The sequence below is a fragment of the Aquarana catesbeiana genome, linkage group LG05 (genome assembly GCF_042186555.1).
Source record: "Aquarana catesbeiana isolate 2022-GZ linkage group LG05, ASM4218655v1, whole genome shotgun sequence".
NCBI classification, from domain to species: domain Eukaryota; kingdom Metazoa; phylum Chordata; class Amphibia; order Anura; family Ranidae; genus Aquarana; species Aquarana catesbeiana.
The window spans coordinates 267,109,814-267,129,147 of NC_133328.1; the positions used below are offsets into that span (position 1 = coordinate 267,109,814).

At 42.0% G+C, this 19,334-nt stretch overlaps 1 protein-coding gene across 1 annotated transcript in view; it reads left to right on the top strand.

Moving 5' to 3' along the window:
• Window positions 1-19,334, top strand: part of GALNT12 (polypeptide N-acetylgalactosaminyltransferase 12) — a 530,970-nt gene that overhangs the window by 301,705 nt on the left and 209,931 nt on the right. The window contains exon 5 of the mRNA XM_073630755.1: window positions 17,071-17,188. Coding sequence (XP_073486856.1) covers window positions 17,071-17,188 — 118 coding nt within the window. The remainder of the gene's footprint in view (window positions 1-17,070; window positions 17,189-19,334) is intronic.

Sequence of the window (19,334 nt, forward strand, 5' to 3'; positions counted from 1 at the left end):
ATTGTACATTAGAGAAATTCCTTTGATGGAGGACGTAGGATTTGTGAGGTATATAAACACTCTCCAGGGTAAATTCATAGATACGTCAGGAATTGTTGATAACAAATGTGAAATCTGAATATAAGTATACACATCTTCGGAGCCTAAGCCAAACTCTAATTGGGATGCTCTGAAGGTCTTAATTGCCGGGCCCACTTTTAGATCTGTGATATTTGTAATACCCTTAGCTATCCAATGTTTAATTTTTTAATTCGGGATCAGGAGTTGAAGACTGGATATAGTCAAAGGGATAGATTTAGAAGGTGTATCCATTGGTGTATTTAAGAGAATTTTCCAAGCTTGAATTGTTGCATACATAGGCGGTGAAATACCTGCGGGGGTCTTGGCCATAAGTCTACTAATTAGCAATACATCAGATAAATTTTTGTGTGGGCATTGGTGAATCTCCAGTTCGTGCCACCTAGATGTATTGTTATGTAGGAACCACTGTCTGGTCTGTGCTAGGGAGGCAGCTAGATAATAGTTTTTTAAAAGAACATGCCCTATACCTCCGGTATTTTGTGCATTGATTAGCTTTTGGAAAACGCATCTAGCCTTTTTCCCTTGCCATAGAAAGCTATTCACCATAGGTTGTGCTTTAGTAAAAAATGAATCAGGGACAGGAATGGGAAGGGTTCGGAATAAATATATAAATTGAGGAAGTACGGTCATTTTAAAAGCGGACAATCTTCCAGACCATGTCAACTCTATTTTGGACAGGGTCTGTAGCTTGGATTTAAGTTTAGCGAGGAATGAGGTATAGTTTGCTTCAATCAGTTGATCAGTGGTTGCTGTCAATGTTATACCCAAATATTGTATCCTTGTAGCACTCCAAGAATAAGGGTATCGCATTTCCAACTCATTTTGCACCTTAGAGTTAATTCCTAGACCTAGTATGTGGGATTTGCCATCATTGACTTTATAATATGAAATACGATTGAACATAGCCAGTGTATCGTGTACTGCAGCCAGGGAAGACTCCACTTCTGTCATGATCAAGATTATATCATCTGCGAATAAACTGATATTATGGGTCTCTTCACCAGCCGGGAAGCCTTTGATATGTGGATGGTTTCTTATATAGATGGCTAGTGGTTCCATCAAAAGGTTAAATATTAAAGGGGACAGTGGACACCCCTGCCTGGTTCCATTAGATATTTTAAAAGGCTTAGATAGTACCCCAGACATATATACCCTAGCGGATGGATTAGAGTATAAAGCCATAATGGCCGTAAAATTTTTTCTAGCAAAGCCGAAGGAATTTAACACCCTGGCTAGGTATTGCCAGTGTATGCGATCAAAGGCCTTCTCTGCGTCCAATGTTAGGAGCAGAGAAGGCCTCTTCTGTGCTTCTACCATATGTACAATATCAGATGTTTGTCTATTTTGGGTAAAGCCCGTTTGGTCGGAATGTATAAGTGTGGGGATTATAGTAACCATACGCAAGGCTATCAGTTTTGCATAAAGTTTCATGTCCATATTGAGGAGTGAAATCGGTCTGAAATTTCAGGGTGAATGTGGATCCTTCCCTGGCTTTGGCAATGTTACAATTAATGCTTCCAACATTTCCGGAGGGAAAGAAGCGGAGGCAGCGGCAGTGTTGAAAATTTGAATTAAATGTTGGGGATAGGAGGTTTTTAAATTCTTTATAGTACTCTTCACTGAAGCCATCTGGGCCAGGTGATTTATTCGAGGGAAGTGCTTCAATAGCTTTATAAATTTCCAGTTCAATAAATGGTAAATTTAATGATTGAAGCTGATCCTCTTTTAATTTGGGTGATACTACAAACTATCTATATATAGAGGCTAAGAATTCATTAATTGACTCTAGATTTGGCTGAAAGGTTTGAGGGTCGTCCTTTAAATTGTATAATGACCCATAATAGAAACTAAAAGTCTCTGCTATCTTTTGTGGGTGGTATACTTTTTGCTTAGTGCCTGGGTAGACTATATTCGGAATTTTTGTTTTGTGTCTGTGACCTTTAATATTTTGTGCTAGAAGCTTGCCAGCTCTATTACCATGCACGTAATAATTCATTTTTAATTTTCTGGAAGTTTTTTCAAAGTTGTCTAATAATAAAAGTCTAAGGTCATACCTTAGTTGTGATAGTTTTTTAGACAAGGTCTGCGTGGTATTGATTTTGTTTTGGGCTTCTAAGTGTGTGATTTCTTGTGTGAGTTTGGTTAATTGTTTTTGCCTCCGCTTCTTTGCCCTCGCCCCAAGTTGTACCATAATGCCCCTCATGAATGCCTTATGGGCGTTCCACAGAATAAAGGGGTCTTGTACAGAGCTCACATTGTTAGAGAAAAATTCTTGTAAATGAGACTGTAGAATTGCTTTGGACTCCGGTTGTTGTAACAAGTATGGATTAAGTCTCCATAGTGGACAATGCTTGGTTGAGGATGCATCCGCCAAGGTCAGAAGAGAAGCATGATCAGACCATATTATTGTGTTTATAATAACTTTTTTGGTCATTAGGAGAACTCGCTGGTCAACTAAAAAAAGGTCTATTCTTGTATGAACCTGATGTGGTGGTGAAAAAAAGTAAAATCTTTTTCATCCGCATGCAAACAGCGCCAGGCATCATATATGTTTTGATTATTTATAGAGGGAAGAAGTGAAGCCATAGTGCGCTTAGAAGAGATGTGGAGTCCCACGATGGATCCAGAGTGGCATTAAAATCTCTGCTAATTATTAGCAGGCCCTTTTGGATCTTTCTGATTTTGTTCATTAATTTATTGAAAAAACGAACTTGATGCTTGTTGGGAGCATACACAGTAGCAATCGTGTATGTGGTAGAGTTTAGGTCACATATGAGAATCAGAAATCTACCTTGCGAGTCTTTTATTTTTTCATGTGGCTTAAATGCCACTGTATCTCTGATGGCGATGAGTACACCTCTGGTTTTAGATTCTGCGTCTGCAGTAAAAACAAAGGGGTAATTTCTGTGTGAGCATTTAAGGGGAGCTAAAGAGCTGAAGTGGGTTTCCTGTGCACACAATGTCACTGTTATGCATAAGGGCCCCCTCCAAAGAGATTTACGTTTCATAGGATGGTTAAGCCCTTTAACATTAATGGTCAAAACATTAAGTGGTATATCTGACTGTGTCCAAGGGTGCTAAAAGTCTGCACGGAAATATCTGAAAGAAATATGGCGGGTCTTTGTAGGATAGAGATGGAAATGTGATAAAATAGATACTCTCAAAGGTGAAATTGGGCATAGTACTCACGTTGTAGAATGTGATGATGAGGTCTTATTCCAACGATCGGTTTGAGAAAGGATCCGGCGAGGTGAGGTATGAAACCATCAGACAGTGGTTGCAGTGAACTGTATGTTCTCTTGGTCCAATCAACATCCAGGATAGTATAGGAAGAAGATAATAAAAGGATAAAAAAGAAAGAAAGAAAAAACTTGAAACATAAAAAAAAAGTGCAACACACCTAACATGGTGTAATAAGAAAGGAAGGTGCTGAGCACCTAGCGGCAGCAACATGCTGCTGACATGTATTGGGGGGTAAGTCTGACTGTACAATTCTTGGCCCTAATCTTCCAGGGATTTAAGAGTTGGGTGTTGACAATCCGGCCAATTCACAAGTGCGACTTCGAATTTTTGGCGTTAACTTCCTTCCATGGTCGATCAGCTTGCCGCGGTGTGCTGGTGGTGGGGCTTATTGCCTCTGACTCAGGTAGAATATCCCATTCCTTTAATAGAGCAACCCCTCTCTCCAGAGTTGTATAGGTATGATTCTCTCTGGTCACAGTGAGTTTTGTTGGGTAACCCCATTTGTATACGATTTTATGATTGTGCAGTGCTTTAGTCACCGTATTTAGATTCCTCCTTTTCTGAAGTGTATATTGCGAGAGATCAGTGAAAAACTGCAAGTTTTGATACTGTGGAGGGATTTGGTCATGCTTCCGCATACATGACATGAGGTTCTCCTTCACATGAAAGAAGTGTAATCTGAGAAGTACATCTCTCGGAATGTGGTCAGATAGATGTGACGGCTTAGGCAGGCGATGGATCCTGTCGATAGTGACGTCCAAGTTGGTGAGGCTTGGAATGAGGTTTTTTGAAAAGTTTTGCTGCATATGGACCTAGGTCGGACTGTTGCACCGACTCGGGGATCCCCCTTATTTTCAGGTTGTTCCATCTCGACCTGTCCTCCATGTCAGCCAATTTTGCTTTAATCCACTCATTATCATTTTCTTTTTCCTCATTAGCATCAACCAGGTCGTTGATGGTATCGGCATATTCACCCATTATGACCTCGATGTGATCCACCCTGTTCCCCGTTGCCTGTATGTCTCTGTTAAATTTATGCATACATGAGGCCATATCAGACTGGATTGTGCTTCTCAATGACAAGAGCTTTTAGTACAGTATCCAGTACTGGCTGATTCTGTGTAGGGAAGGATTTGATTGATTCAGGCATGTCTCTTGTGTCTTCCTCTGAATCTGGCGCTGGGCTAGCAGCCGGGCTCAATCCAATGTCATTTAGCCTGGGTCTGGACTTAGCAGGACTATTGGATGCTGGAGAGGGAGGATAGGAGTGTTGGGGATTGATTGGGGTGGATTTTGTACTCTTTTTCGATGCCTTACTATGTGCTGAGGCTGCCGGAGGAATGTAGGCCTCGGCGCCATCTTGCCTACCTCCATTAGCCTTCAGGCTGTAGAAGTCCGCCAGGCGCTGCGGGCGTCTATCATTACGCTGTTTGTTGGGCATGATCTTGGAGGCTGCCCGGTCTGATCTGCCGTGGAATGGTGCCAAAAGTGTGCCTGGATGGTCCGCTATACACCGCTGATTCCCTGTGTCGGCAGAGCTCCGGTATTACGCGACCATTCGGCACCGCTGCAGGCCACGCCCCTCGAGAAAAATAATTTTGAATAAATTTGTTCTACACACCAGAGAAAGGTGTTGAGAAGACCATATCTCACATTTAGATTTAGGTTGGGTTATGAGAGGTGTAACATTAGATCCAAAAAGGAGCTAGGTTCAAGGGAGACATGGATGCCTATGTACTTAAAGTGCTGAACCCACTGCAGGAAAGTAGTACTAGCCGCCTGTGGTGCACGTTTATCTAAGGGAAAGAGGTTTTTTTTTTTTTTGCCATCTGGGGAAGACTGAGGATCATTAAGATACTGTAGCGCATCATCCGCATATAATGGTAGCTTGTCCTCCAGTGGCCCCACCCACAGGCCATGAATGTTTGGATTGGTGCGAATGATAGAGGCGAAGGGCTCCATGACCAAGGCAAAGAGGGGCAACCCTGTCTCAAACCCCTATGCAGAGAGAAGGGGATTGAGAGGACTTTGTTGGCAAAGACCCTGGCTGTAGGGGCCAAATAAAGAAGCTGAATACACCAAATGAATTTAGGACAAAAAATAATTTGAATAAAGTTACCCAAAGAAACAGCCACTCCACGAAATTACATGCCTGTTCAGCAACCAAAGAGGCAATGACTCGGGGACCAATATTGTCCTGTTGGACTTTAAGGTGGGTGAACAATTATCAGAGATTAAAGTGATATTAAAGTCTTGTTTTTTCCTGTTAAAAATAACAAACATGTTCTACTTACCTGCTCTGTGCAGTGGTTTTGAACTGAGCAGCCCAGATCCTCCTCTTCTCGGGTCCCTCTTAAATGCTCCTGGCCCAACCCTCCTGTTGAGTGCCCCCACAGCAAGCAGCTTTCTATGGGGGCACCCGAGCCAAGCCGCAGATCCCTGTGTTCATTCAGACACAGAGCCACGGCCTGGTCCTGCCCCCTTTTACCCCTATTGGCTCACTGACTTTGACAGCAGCGGGAGCCAATGGCACGCTGCTGTCTCAGCCAATGAGGAGGATCTCTTGTTCAACATTGCTGGATCTAGATGGACCTCAGGTAAGTATTAGGAAGGCTGAGGGGGGATGCTGCACACAGAAGACTTTTTATCTTAATGCATAGAATGCATCGAGATAAAAAAAAAACGTATGCCTTTGCAACCACTTTAATATCGGATCCCTTCCCCTTACTCACTGCAAAGTATATTCCCATGGGCAATTAAAAGGCTAAAAATAAAACCTATGTGTCTCACGGCCAAAGTTAAAATGGCTATAAATAATAAGTAAATGACTTTAAAAAAAGATAAAATGAAGGAACACTATCATTGTTTAAATGCTACAAAGAATAAAACGCAATATGTAAAAAAGAAATCAAGGATGCAAAAATTAAAAACGAATGGCAGATTGCAAAAGCATAATAGGACAAACCCCGAAAAATTCTTCAAATATATTAATAGTAAAAAAAGGTCAGGTCTGAGCGCGTAGGCCCTTTACAAAATAATCTAGAGTGGGTGACTGGAGACAAAGAGAAGGCAAATGTATTAAATACTTTCTTCAGCTCTGTGTATAAAAAGGAGCATGGGGGAGCTTGTATAATGGGGATGGTATTGACACAGCCCTAAATGATCCACAATAGCTCAAAAGTGATCTGGTCCAGAAATATTTAGACAGAATAAATGTGGATAAAGCACCTGGACCAGATGGCATCCACCCACGGATCCTAAAAGAATTGAGCTCTGTCATTTCAAAGCCATTGTTTCTAATTTTCAGGGACTTGTTAATGACTGGATTGGTGTAGGGCCAATGTGGTGCCCCTATTTAAAGAGGGATCAAAGTCTTTACCACCAAGTAACTATAGACCTGTTAGTTTAACTTCTATAGTCAGGCAGATGTTGGAGAGTTTAATAAAAGACCACATAGACGAGTTCTTGCTGGAAAAAGATTTTAAGCAACAGACAGCATGGATTCATGAAAGACAGAAGTTGTCAAACAAACCTGATCTCTTTTTATGAGGAGGTAAGTAAAACCTTGGACAGAGGGGTGGCTGTGGACATGGTATACTTGGATTTTGCAAAAGCGTTTGACACCGTTCCCCACACACGACTAATGTGTAAGGTAAAGTCTACAGGCTTGGAACGATCAATTTGTAAATGGACAAAAAACTGGCTAGAAAACCAAATTCAGAGTAGTGGTTAATGATTCTTACTCTGAATGGTCTAAGGTTATCATTGGTGTACTCCAAGGTTCAGTGTTGGGACCCTTACTTTTAAATATTTTTATACATGATATAGGGTCTGGGATTAAAAGTACAATTTCTGTCTTTGCAGATGACACCAAACTATGCAGTGGAATAACAATCCTTAAAGGATGTCTCCAATTTACAAGCTGACCTCAATGCACTGTCTAATTGGGCAACTAAGTGGCAAATGAGGTTTAATGTTGATAAATGTAAACTTATGCACTTGGGAGCTAAGAATATGCATGCATCATACATACTAGGGGGAGTACAACTGAGGGGATCCATAGTGGAGAACGACCTGGGGGTTTTGGTAGATCATAAGCTCAATAATAGCATGAAATCCCAAGCTGCAGTTTCCAAAGCGAGCAAAGTCCTTTCTTGTATTAAGAGAGGTATGGACTCCAGAGAGAGAGAGAGAGAGATAAAAACATTTCCCCTGTACAAATCATTAGTAAGACCTCATCTGGAATATGCAGTTCAGTTTTGAGCACCAGTTCTCAAAAAGGATATCAGGGAACTGGAGAACGTGCAGAGAAGGGCAACCAAACTGATAAGAGGCATGGAGGAGCTCAGCTATGAGGAAAGATTAGAGGAACAGAATTTATTCTCTTGAAAAGAGGAGATTAAGGGGGATATGATCAACATGTACAAATACATAAGTGGTCCATATAGTGAACTTGGTGGTGGTGTTCACTTTAAGGTCATCACAGAGGACAAGTGGGCACTCTTTATGTCTAGAGGAAACAAGATTTCATCTCCAAATACGGAAAGGTTTCTTCACAGTAAGAGCTGTGAAAATTTGGAATAGACTCCCTCCAGAGGTGGTTCTGGCCAACTCAGTAGATTGCTTTAAAAAAGGCCTGGATTTTTTCCTAAATGTACATAATATAACTGGGTACTAACATATATAGGTAAATTTGATCCAGGGAAAAGCCAATTGCCTCTCGGGGATCAGGAAGGAAGTTTTTTCCCTGCTGTAGCAAATTGGAGCATGCTTTGCTGGGGTTTTTTACCTTCTTCTGGATCAACTGTTGGTGAAGGATTCTGTATATGTGATTGTATTTTATTTATTTTTTGTTGAACTAAATGAACTTGTGTCTTTTTTCAACTTGACTAACTATGTACCGGTAACTATGTATGAACCCAGATTGGTCTTTGTGAAGCAGAGTGGTAATAACTGAGTTTAGTCTACCAGCCAGGGCCTTTGCCAAGATTTTTGCATCAACATTTAAGAAGGAGCAAAGATGCTTCCTGGTCCCCTCCACACCTTTACAAAATTCTGTCAAGTGAATCAGGCTGAATTGGTGGATATTAGCTTTGGGTCTAAGATCTTGTAAGTGTCTATGTGATTCTTTGTAGTATTTCTCTTGGTTTGTAGGAAATTGCTTCCCTTTTCTGTTTGCATGTTGTTGTTTCATAGTTGGTAAGGTTGAATAAAGACCAGTCGATCTAATTCAACCTCTGTGGATGTATGTGCATTTATGTGTCTATTACTTCCCATATCCCTGTATATTGTGTTCAATAAGATGCCCAACTAAAACTTTTTTGAAATTAGCAACCCTTCCAGCTGAAACCACCGATTCCACATCCTTACCGATCTAACCGCAAAGAACCCCTTATGTAGTTTAAGGTTAAGGTTGTCTTCTTAAGTGACTTGAGACTGAATAGTTCCGTCCCAATGTTGTAATCACAATTAGGATACTTGTATATCACTACCATATTCCCTTTTAAGTGTTTCTACACCAGAGAGAATACATTTAATGTTTTGTAATTGTTCCTTATAACTGAGGTCCCCCAGAAGGTGGCTGAGGAGAAGATAAATGTTTGTGAGGCTTGTTCAGAGTGTTCTTCTGGGGCTGCTGCCCCTACGAAGCAGGCTTTGTACTGGAGAGCTGATGATGGCCTCAGCAGGGTCTTGGCTGAGGGACTGATGAAATCTGGATTGAAAGATGCATGCTGGAGAGCATTACCTATGGTAGTTGACCTAAAGAGGGAATCCCTTTTTCACAGAAGAGTGTTACGTGGAAACTGTTATGAGTGACAGATGTCCTAGGACTTTGTGAGTAAGACTCAGATTGTGGATCTCAGGTGGGCATGCACTTGGGGAAGTAAGTACCAGAGGTTGCTGTAAGCACTGGGACTGTATGGATAGAGTCCCCGATTGGCTGGTCATTCTGTCTTACCCCAGCAAAGAATGTTAAGAGAAGATTCTGTCTAAAGTTGTCTGCCTGGTAATTTCTGTTGACCTATCTCTCACCTGTTCAAGTGTTTCTGCAATAAATCCACAAAAATATAATTTTATAAGTTATTTTTTATTATTATTATATTATAATAATATAAACCAAAATAATCTCTATCATAAGCCAGAAAAGTAAAGAATTCATTGTTTTTTTTTTTTCTTGTAGTTAGTGTGATGAACTATTACTTACTGCTCAGTGTACCTCAGCCTCTAAAGAGGTGACCCTAAGATTCCTATAAACATAAAAGAAAGTTTGCTTGCTTGGCTGGTTGAGGTTGATTTTTAAACCATGTTCAGACATGTATAGCCAACACAATTGTTCTTTGGGTGAAAGAGAATTTTTGGGGCCCTTTCACACCAATGCGCTTTTGTGCAGCTTAGGGTCATTTCACATTGAATACAGGTATATACAGAAATATGTTTCACTGTCTGTAGATTTTAATAAAATATACAGTACTGTGCAAAAGTTGTAGGCAAGCATTAAATGCTATAAAGTAGGGATTATTTAAAAATATATATTTTAATGATCTATTTTAAACAATTTATAGAATGCAGAGTGAGCGAACAGAAGAAAAATCTAAATCAAATATTTGGTGTGACTACCCTTTGGGTTCACACTAGCATCAATTCTTACCCCTGCACAGTTTGTAAATTTGCACAAAGTAATAGATTTTGTAGGATTAGAGTCAGAGGCGCAATTGCGCGCTGATTGGACACAGGGATGCCAATCAGCGGGTCCGGGGGACCCGATGTCGGCCGGCCACCCGCTATTATTCCCCAGAGAGGCAGAACTGCGATCTGCCTATGTAAACAAGGCAGATTGCCGTTCTGACGGAAGAAGAAAGAGATCTTGTGTTCCTGCTAAGCAATAACATGGATCTGTCTTCATCTAGTCAGAGAAACCCCCACGCAGTTAGCAAGCACCAGCTAGGCATACATTTAACCCTTTAATGGCCCGATGTTAACCACTTCCCTGCCAGTGTCATTAGTATAGGTACAGTGCATATTTTTAGCACTGATCGCTGTAATAATGTCACTGGTTCCCAAAAAAGTGTCAGGTGTCCGATTTGTCTGCCGCAATGTCACAGCCCCACTAAAAATCGCTGATCGCCGCCATTACTAGTAAAAAAATTAAAGAAAAGTGCCATAAAAATATCCCACGATAACGTTTGCGCAGACCGGTCAATATACGCTTGTTGGGATTTTTTTTTTACTAAAAATATGTAGCAGAATATATATTGGCCTAAATTGATGAAGAAATTCAATTTTTTTTTTTTTTTTTTTCTTTTACATTATTTTATTGGGTCATGTTTTATAGCAGAAGTAAAAAAATATTGTTTTTTATTCAAAATTGTTGCTCTTTTTTTGTTTATAGCACAAAAAAATAAAAACCGCAGAGGTGATCAAATACCACCAAAAGAAAGCTCTATTTCTCGGGGAAAAATACATAAATCTTATTTGGGTACAGTGTTGCATGACCATGCAATTGTCAGTTAAAGTAATGCAGTGCCATAGCGCAAAAATTGGCCTGGTCATTAAGGGGGTAAAACCGTCTAGAGCTGAAGTGGTTAAACAGTTATACCAAGCAGGGGCTAATGATTATCAATTTCATATGTAGGTTGAAACAGTCATTAACTGAAACAGAATGAGCTGTGTAGGAGGCTAAAACTGGGTGAAGATCAGCCAAACTGCTACTAAGGTGAGGTTTTTTGTCATACACCATGGCAAGACTGAGCAGTGGAACAAGACACCAAGGTAGTTATACTGCATCAGCAAAGTCTCTCCCAGGCAAAGATTTCAAAGCAGACTGGGGTTTCAAGATGTGCTGTTCAAGCTCTTTTGCAGAAACACAAAGAATAAGGCAACATTCAGGACCGAATACTCAATGGTCAGCCAAGGAAACTTAATGCAGCCGATGAAAGACACGTTGTGCAATACTTTCCTTCCACATCAGAAATCCCAGGGACCCAGGTATCACCTTCTACTGTCCACAGAAGTCTGGCTGGAAGTGGTCTTCCTGGAAGAATTGCGGCCAAAAAGCCATACCTCTAAACCTGGCTAAGTGACTCAACTATGCATGAAAACATTGGAACTGGGATGCAGAAAAATGGTTGCAGGTGCTCTGGACTGATAAATTGAAACTGAAATATTTGGCTGTAGCAGGAGGAAGTTTGTTTACCGAAGGGCTTGAAAGTGGTAAAATAATGAGTGCCTGCAGGGAAATATACAGTCAGTGTCATTAAGAACTATCTTTAGTGTAAAGAACGAGGAGTCCTTGGATTTACGGTTTGGCCCCCACAGAGCCCTGATCTCAACATTGCGTCTGTCTGTGATTGCATGAAGAGACAGAAGGATTTGAAGCAGCGTATGTCCACAGAAGATCTGTGGTTAGTTCTCCAAGATGTTTGGAACAACTTACCTACCGAGTTACTTCAAAAACTGTGTGCAAGTGTTCCTAGAAGAACTTATGCTGTTTTGAAGGCAAAGGGTGGTAATATCGCAGAGGTAGTGAGACAGTAAATGGCTTCAAACATGCTTGGGACAAACCTAGATCTATAGTCAGACAATAACAGTAACGGGTTTTCCACTACGGACACATAGTAGACCCTAGAACCCGCAGGCTACTGCCCTACTCTGATCTTCAGACCAAATATGACCTTCCGCATCAAGCCTTCTACAGTTACCTGCAAATACGCCACTATGCCCTGTCCATATCGTCTGATCTACAGTTCTCCCTTCCAACGCCTTCAATAGAAACTAAAGGTAAACATGCATACATGATCAAATGGGAAAAAGCCCTCGGTGAGGAACTTCCCATGGAGCAATGGCAGACGATATGGACCCAGGCGGCAAAAAGCTCCCTTTGTACCCTATATAAGGAAAACACTTATAAAATCCTCCTGTACTGGTATATGACCCCGGATACCCTCCACGCCATATACCCCTCCAGCTCCGATCGCTGCTGGCGCTGTCAAAAAGAAAGAGGAACACTCCTCCACATATACTGGAGCTGTCCATTGATAACTCCTTACTGGGCTGCGGTCCACCAGTTGTTGACCGGTCTTTTAGAAGTACAGATCCCCATGATCCCCGAGTCCTTTCTTCTAGGAGTCTTAACACTAAAGATCCCTACACCATACAAAAAATTAATGCGCCACATTCTCACGGCGGCACGCTGTCTAATTGCCCTACAATGGAAAAAACTTCTCCCCCCACTCCTGAAGCCCTATACGCCAGGATTAAAGATGTGGAGTTGATGGAGAAGATGACGGCCAGAATACAGGATAGGCTGGAAGCGCATAATAAAGTTTGGGAGCTGTGGCATCTTCGAGAGGATCCACCATGAACAAGTAAACAAGTTACTATAACAACCGCCCCCCCCCCCCCCTTCTCTTCCTTCATTCTTTTCTCCCTCTTCTTTCTTTCTCTATGCCTTGAATGTATTAACGACCTGTACAGTTTTGAACAGTGTTATGGGGAAAGATGCAGGGAACAGTTATATACATGTCTCTTATTACGTGCTCCCCTTCTTTCCTTTTTCCTTCCCTTTTTATTTTGTCGTTCTCTACATATTATGTACTCCTGTAATACAAATATTACAATAAAATGTTATTTGGAAAAAAAAAGTAACGGGGAAAAAAAAAATTAAAAATGGGCAGACTTGATCTACTTGTTTTTTTTCTGCCGTCACTTTTCTATGTTTCTGTGCCAAATATTAATTTGATTTTGATTTCTCTTATGTTCATTTACTTTCCATTGTGTTAATTGATTAAAAAAAAAATTACGCTTCTAGTTCTGAAAGCATTTTTAATTTACAGCATATTTTCACACATGCTTAAAACGTTTGCAGAGTAGTATGTCCCCATTGGATAACATCCCTATGACTCTGTAAGAAATCTGGTAGTTTGTGAGTGGGGTGTAGTTGCAGGATGGTAGGGACTAAAAGTACAAGGTGTGTAAAAGCAGAATATGCTGGTCATATACCAACAGATTTTTGGCTGAACAAAAAAATCCAAATGATTCCCCCATCTGCGCAGTGCAGATGAACACATTTTCCATTGAGAGCATTGTATTCTGACAGCTGATTTGCTACAGTTACTGTCTGGTTAAGTAGTTTCCACCCAGCTCCCTAATTTTTCAGATCAAAGGATGTTAGGCCACTCCCTCCTCCTCAAAAAACTCCACGCTTTTGGTCTCCATGACTGTACTCCTCGCTGGTTTTCTTCCTACTTATCCAATCGCACCTTTTGCGTTACAATTCTACTTCCTCCTCTCCTCTGACTTTCTCTGTTGGGGTTCCCCTAAGCTTCTGTTCTTGGACGTCCTATTTTCAATTTGCACCTCCTCCCTGGGTCAGCTGATAGCCTCCCATGGCTTCCAGTACCACCTCTAAGCTGACGACACCCAAATCTATTTCTCTACCACTCAGCTAACTCCTTCAGTCTCCCCACATATCAGATATATCAGTCTGGATGTCGCACCACTTCCTCAAACTTAACTGCTTACCGATCAGCCGCCATCATTATACTGCCGCAGGCCGGCACGATCCTGCGAACCGTCGTAGCTATATGTTGGTCCCTTTAAGCGGGATAGCAGGCATACGCGTGCTGCCGGAGGTGCGTGCTCACTGCATCGATCGCGGGCACGAGAGGCAGAGCAGAGGCGTGTGTGTGTAAACACAAATCCCTGTTCTGTTCTGTGAGGACAGACAGTTTGTGAGTTCCTAATAGCTAGGAATCATAATCTGTCATTTTCTTTAGGTCAGTTCCCCTCACAGTTAGAAACACAAACAGGGAACACAACCCCTTGATGGTCCCCTAGTGTTAACCCCTTCCCTGCCAGTGACATTTTTACAGTAATCAGTGCACTTTTATAGCACTGATCGCTGTATAAATGCCAATGGTCCCAAAAATGTGTCAAAAGTGTCCGATGTGTCCGCCATAATGTCGCAGTCCCGATAAAAATCGCAGATCGCCGCCATTACTATTAAAAAAAAAAAATAATAAAAATGCTATAAATCTATCTCCTATTTTGTAGACGCTATAACTTTTGTGCAAACCAATCAATATACGCTTATTGCGATTTTTATTACCAAAAATATGTAGAAGAATACATATTGGCTTATTAAGAAAAAAAAAGGGGTTATTTATTATAACAAAGTACAAAATATTGTGTTTTTTTTCAAAATTGTCGCTCTTTTTTTGTTTATAGCGCAAAAAATAATAACCGCAGAGATGATCAAATACCAACAAAAGAAAGCTTTATTTGTTGGAAAAAAAGGACTTAAATTTTGTTTGGGTGCAGGGCCGCACGCAATTGTCAGGTAAAGTGACGCAGTGCCGAATCGCAAAGAATGGCCTGGTCATTCAGCAGCCAAATCTTCCGGGGCTGAAGTGGTTAATCTATCCAAAACCTTGCCTCTTCCTCTGATCCCTCTGTCAAAATCGATGGCACAACCATAAGCCCATCCCCTCATGCCAAGGTCCTATGATGGCCTCCCCTTTGCACGTGCCCCCTGCAGGGCACGCACGTGCTGTGATTACCGAGTCACTGAGTCTCAGGTGATCACAGATCCAAGTAAGGGGCTGATCCTGGCCCCTTACCACATGATCAGCTGTCAGCCAATGACAGCTGATCACATGATGTAAACAAAAGCTCGGTAATCTTTTTTTTTTTTCTCCTCACGCTGATAGCGTGAGGAGAAAAAAAAGCCGATCACTGGCTTATCTGAAAGGGACATCGGTCCCGAAGAGGCAATTATGCCTCATCTGTGCCACCTGCCATTGCCACCTGCCTGTGCCCACCATTGCCACATATCAATGCCCATGAGTGCCACCTATCAATGCCCATGAGTGCCACATATCAATGCCCACCAGTGGTGCCAATCAGTGCCACCTAGCAGTGCTGCCTATCAGTATAACCGATCAGTGCCCATTATTGCCACCCATCAGTGCCTATCACTGCCACCTATCAGTGCCCATCAGTGCCGCCTCAGCGTACATCAATGAAGGAGAAAAATTACCTGTTTGCAAAATTTTATAACAAAATATTAAAAAAAAAAAAAAAAATTCTTTTAAAAGTTCGGTCTTTTTAAATTTTTTTAACAAAAAATATAAACCGCAGAGGTGATCAAATACCACCAAAAAAAAGCTATTTGTGGGAAGACAGTGTTGTATGACCGCGCAACTGTCATTCAAAGTGCATCAGCGCTGAAAGCTGAAAATTGGTCTGGACAGGAGGGGGGTTTAAGTGCCCATTAAGCAAGTGGTTAAGCCCCACATCCAATCACTGTCCAAATCTTGCCACCTCAACCTCCAACATCAAATACGCCCCTTTCTCACTAATGACCCAACAAAGCTCTTAATTCACTTCCTGGTCAGCTCTCGCCTTGACTACTGCAACTCCCTCCTCATTGGCTTACCTCTACATAGTCCATCCGCTCTTCAATCCATCATAAATGCTGCTGCCAGACTCATCCACCTTACCAACCGAGCTGTGTTTGCTACTCCTCTCTGTCAATCTCTCCACTGGCTTCCGCTCACCCAACAGATTAAATTCAAAATAATGTCTACTTACAAAGACCTAGTCTCAAAATACCAACCTAATCGTTCTCTTCGTTCTTCTCAAGACCTCCTGCTCTCTAGCTCCCTCATCACATCCTCCCATGCTCGCCTCCAGGACTTTTACAGAGCCTCTCCAATCCTATGGAACTCCTTACCCCAATCTGTCCAATTATCTCCTACTCTATTAGCTTTTAGACGATCCCTGAATACCCTCCTCTTCAGAGAAGCCTATCCTACCATACCTAACATCTGTATTTTCATTTTCTCCATTTGATCATCCCCCACAGTTATTACCTTTTGTTCCACTTGACCCTCCCTTCTAGATTGTAAGCTCTAACGAGCAGGGCCCTCTGGTCCCTCCTGTATTGAATTGAATTGTAACTGTACTGTCTGCCCCCATGTTGTAAAGCGCTGCGCAAACTGTTGACCCTATATAAATCCTGTATAATAATAATAGCAGTAGGTTGTTGACAGGGCTACCCTGGGTATGCATGTGGTATGCCATGGTGTGAACAAGGCATTCAAGATAAGAAAGATGTGTACACAACTCTCTGAATTTTGTTTAGGAAAATGAGAATCTAAAGAAGACCAGCTGCTGAAACAGAAAAATATTTAGCATACACTGAGAAATCAGAAAATTGCATACCAGCCAGCGGGTCGGTTAAGCTTGCCTTTTATTTACACAAGGTCACGGGTTTTTTATTGTGCACCATTATAACCACTGGTGTACTAACAACCTATGACATCATCAGTTGGAGGACATCGGGCACCTGCATAGTATCCTTGTGTGCCTGTCTCCTGCCCCTCTCTATTAGCACTGGGGACACATTAGCTGAGTGATGGAGAGACACTGAGGGAGAAGAGAAACGCTGGAATACTAGTTAGTACCAGTCTGCTAAGGTGTGTTTGCTTAGGAAGAATAAATCACCTCTAACGTTGGTGTTCTATGTGTGTGGTGTTGCTGCATTATGAAAAACGTATAGTTTAATTTTTTTACATTTTAGCATGGGGTGCCTTGAAATTGTGCAGAATGTTGAAGGTTGAGAAACACTGTAGTAGACTCTATGAGAAATTTTAAACTTTCTGTCAGATACATTTGCCAATTTTTCACAAGTAATGAAGATTTAGAGCAGTATATTTATTTGTTATTGCATGTCAATTTTTTTAGATCACCAACCATGGCTGGCGGATTATTCTCTGTCAGTAAGAAGTACTTTGAGTATCTGGGATCTTATGATACAGGGATGGAAGTATGGGGAGGAGAAAACCTTGAATTCTCATTCAGAGTAAGTAGTCAATCTTACATTTTATGCAAATTTTACTTAAAGCCCAACTAAACTTTAAAGTGGTAGTAAACCCAATACCAAAAATTTAATATGTTGCAGCCTATCAGTCGATCGATGTGACTACATAAGGTTTTTTTTTTTTTTAGTTTTTTTTTCCCTTTTGTCACGACCTGGTGATCTGCCAGTAGCACCCTTCCTATATTGGAGTGCCTACACTCTGGATTAAGAAGCACAGAGATACCTTTGGAAATTGTCAGTTTGAGGGGATAGTAGTGTTGGATACTCTAGCAGAGTTAGATCCAGTAAACACATTGAAGCTAAACTCCAGCTAATACTTTTTAGGCAAGTGGTTCTCAACCTGTCCAGTGCCATGACCCCATGATAAAATTTCCCAAGTTGTGGGGACCCCCTAACAGTAAAATGATTTTCGTAGCGTGGGTTGTCAGCACCCAAGGCAAGACAAGTAATTTGCCCCCCCTAACCCACAGACATTTAGCGCTCCTTGGGTCCCTTCCACTCGTACAGTATTAAAACCCCTTCTGGTACATTTTAGGATGTACCACTCTTTCTCTTTGTTCTCCCTTCTTTCCCTTTTATGTCTCTCTATCCTAATTTCTTGGTTTTTTTTCCCCATCCTTCTCTCTAGCCATCTTTCTTGTTTTCTCTTATTCTTTCTCTCCCTTTTTCTTTGTTCCTTGCCCTCTTTTTCTCTCCCCTCCATGTATTCTCTATTTTTATTCCTCCTCTTAGTGGGGGGGTGGGGGGAATGGGATGAGTGGCAGTGCTGGGGGGAGTTCTGATCAGCCAACTTGGGTGCTCTTGATCGAGGTCATCTGCTGATCTGAGAACTGTAGTGGGGACTTTTAATGGCAACTATAATCACAGATAGTGTTGCTCACTGTGTCTCTGGATTCACTGTGTCTCCGACTTTGTGGTGTCTCGTAGCAGTGAAACCTATGCCAAAATCAGGAGATAGGGTCTCCTCAAGCCCCTCCCACTTCACATTCCTCACCAGTCATCTGACCTCTAGTCTCTGCCCCCTAGCCATGCCTTGAACTGAATGTGCGGCTGTGAAGAGGCTGAGTGGGCGGCCACAGGCCCCGGGGACAGCCCAGCTGGGCGGCCACAAAAAGGATGGGAGAGCGGTGCAGGCTTCAGGAACAGCCCAGGATTTGGTGACCCCTGGCAAATCATCATTTGACCCCCAAGTTGAGAACCACTGTTTTAGGCAGTTAAACCAACATTTTTTTTTCCTTTTTGTGATAAAGGTTTTACATGAATGCTGACCATTGTAAGCACCCCTGTCAGTGCCCTGTCAAGCACCCTCCAACCTCTACATCTGCAGGACAGCTTGTTTTGTTGAAAAATAGACTTACTGGCAGGATCACCAGGTGAAAATAAAAGAAAAACAGCCTGAAAAAGAAAACTAATGCTGCAATCACAGCTAAGAATTGGTAAAATGCAATATGATATTTTTTTGGGAAATTACTTTTTATTGAGATTTATAGTATATACTGTGACATTGGGGGATGGCTAGCTCAGTGATAGATGCATTTTAAGTGAGTTCACAGCCAACAGGAACTAAGGTTTCAGGGCGTGGTCGCCCACTTTTATTGAAAGTAACAAAAAGATGAACGTTCACACACGCATTTGGTTTCCCACACAGGGGTTCTTCTTCCAAAACAACAACAACTGAAAAATGCCAATCCACCTGGCTCTTAAGGCTTGCTCAGCCTTGGCCGCAGTTCCTTGCTGCACGGGCCCACTCCTGGCCTTTAGGAAGAGGCTCTCCTGACACTCCAGGCTTCCACACTCCTTCAAGACTCTCGGTCCCCTCTGGTCCCCAAGACTCTCTCTTCCAGTTGTCTCAGCTATGGTCTCCCCGACTCTCTCAGCTGGCCCAACTCTCTGTCTACTGACCTGGAACCTCTCCCACATGGAGTACAGTCTCAAGGATGTTGCCTGGGTTCTTAAACGGTAGCACATCTCCTTCCTGTTTGCAGCAACTGCTCCAACACCAACTCCTTTCTCACACACACTGAGCTATGCTCAGCTCTGCCTTATTATGAGTGTGTGCACCTGGGCACACACACAACCTGCAGAGCTTCTGGAAAACCTGGACACATGACTGAAGACTCCATCCCTC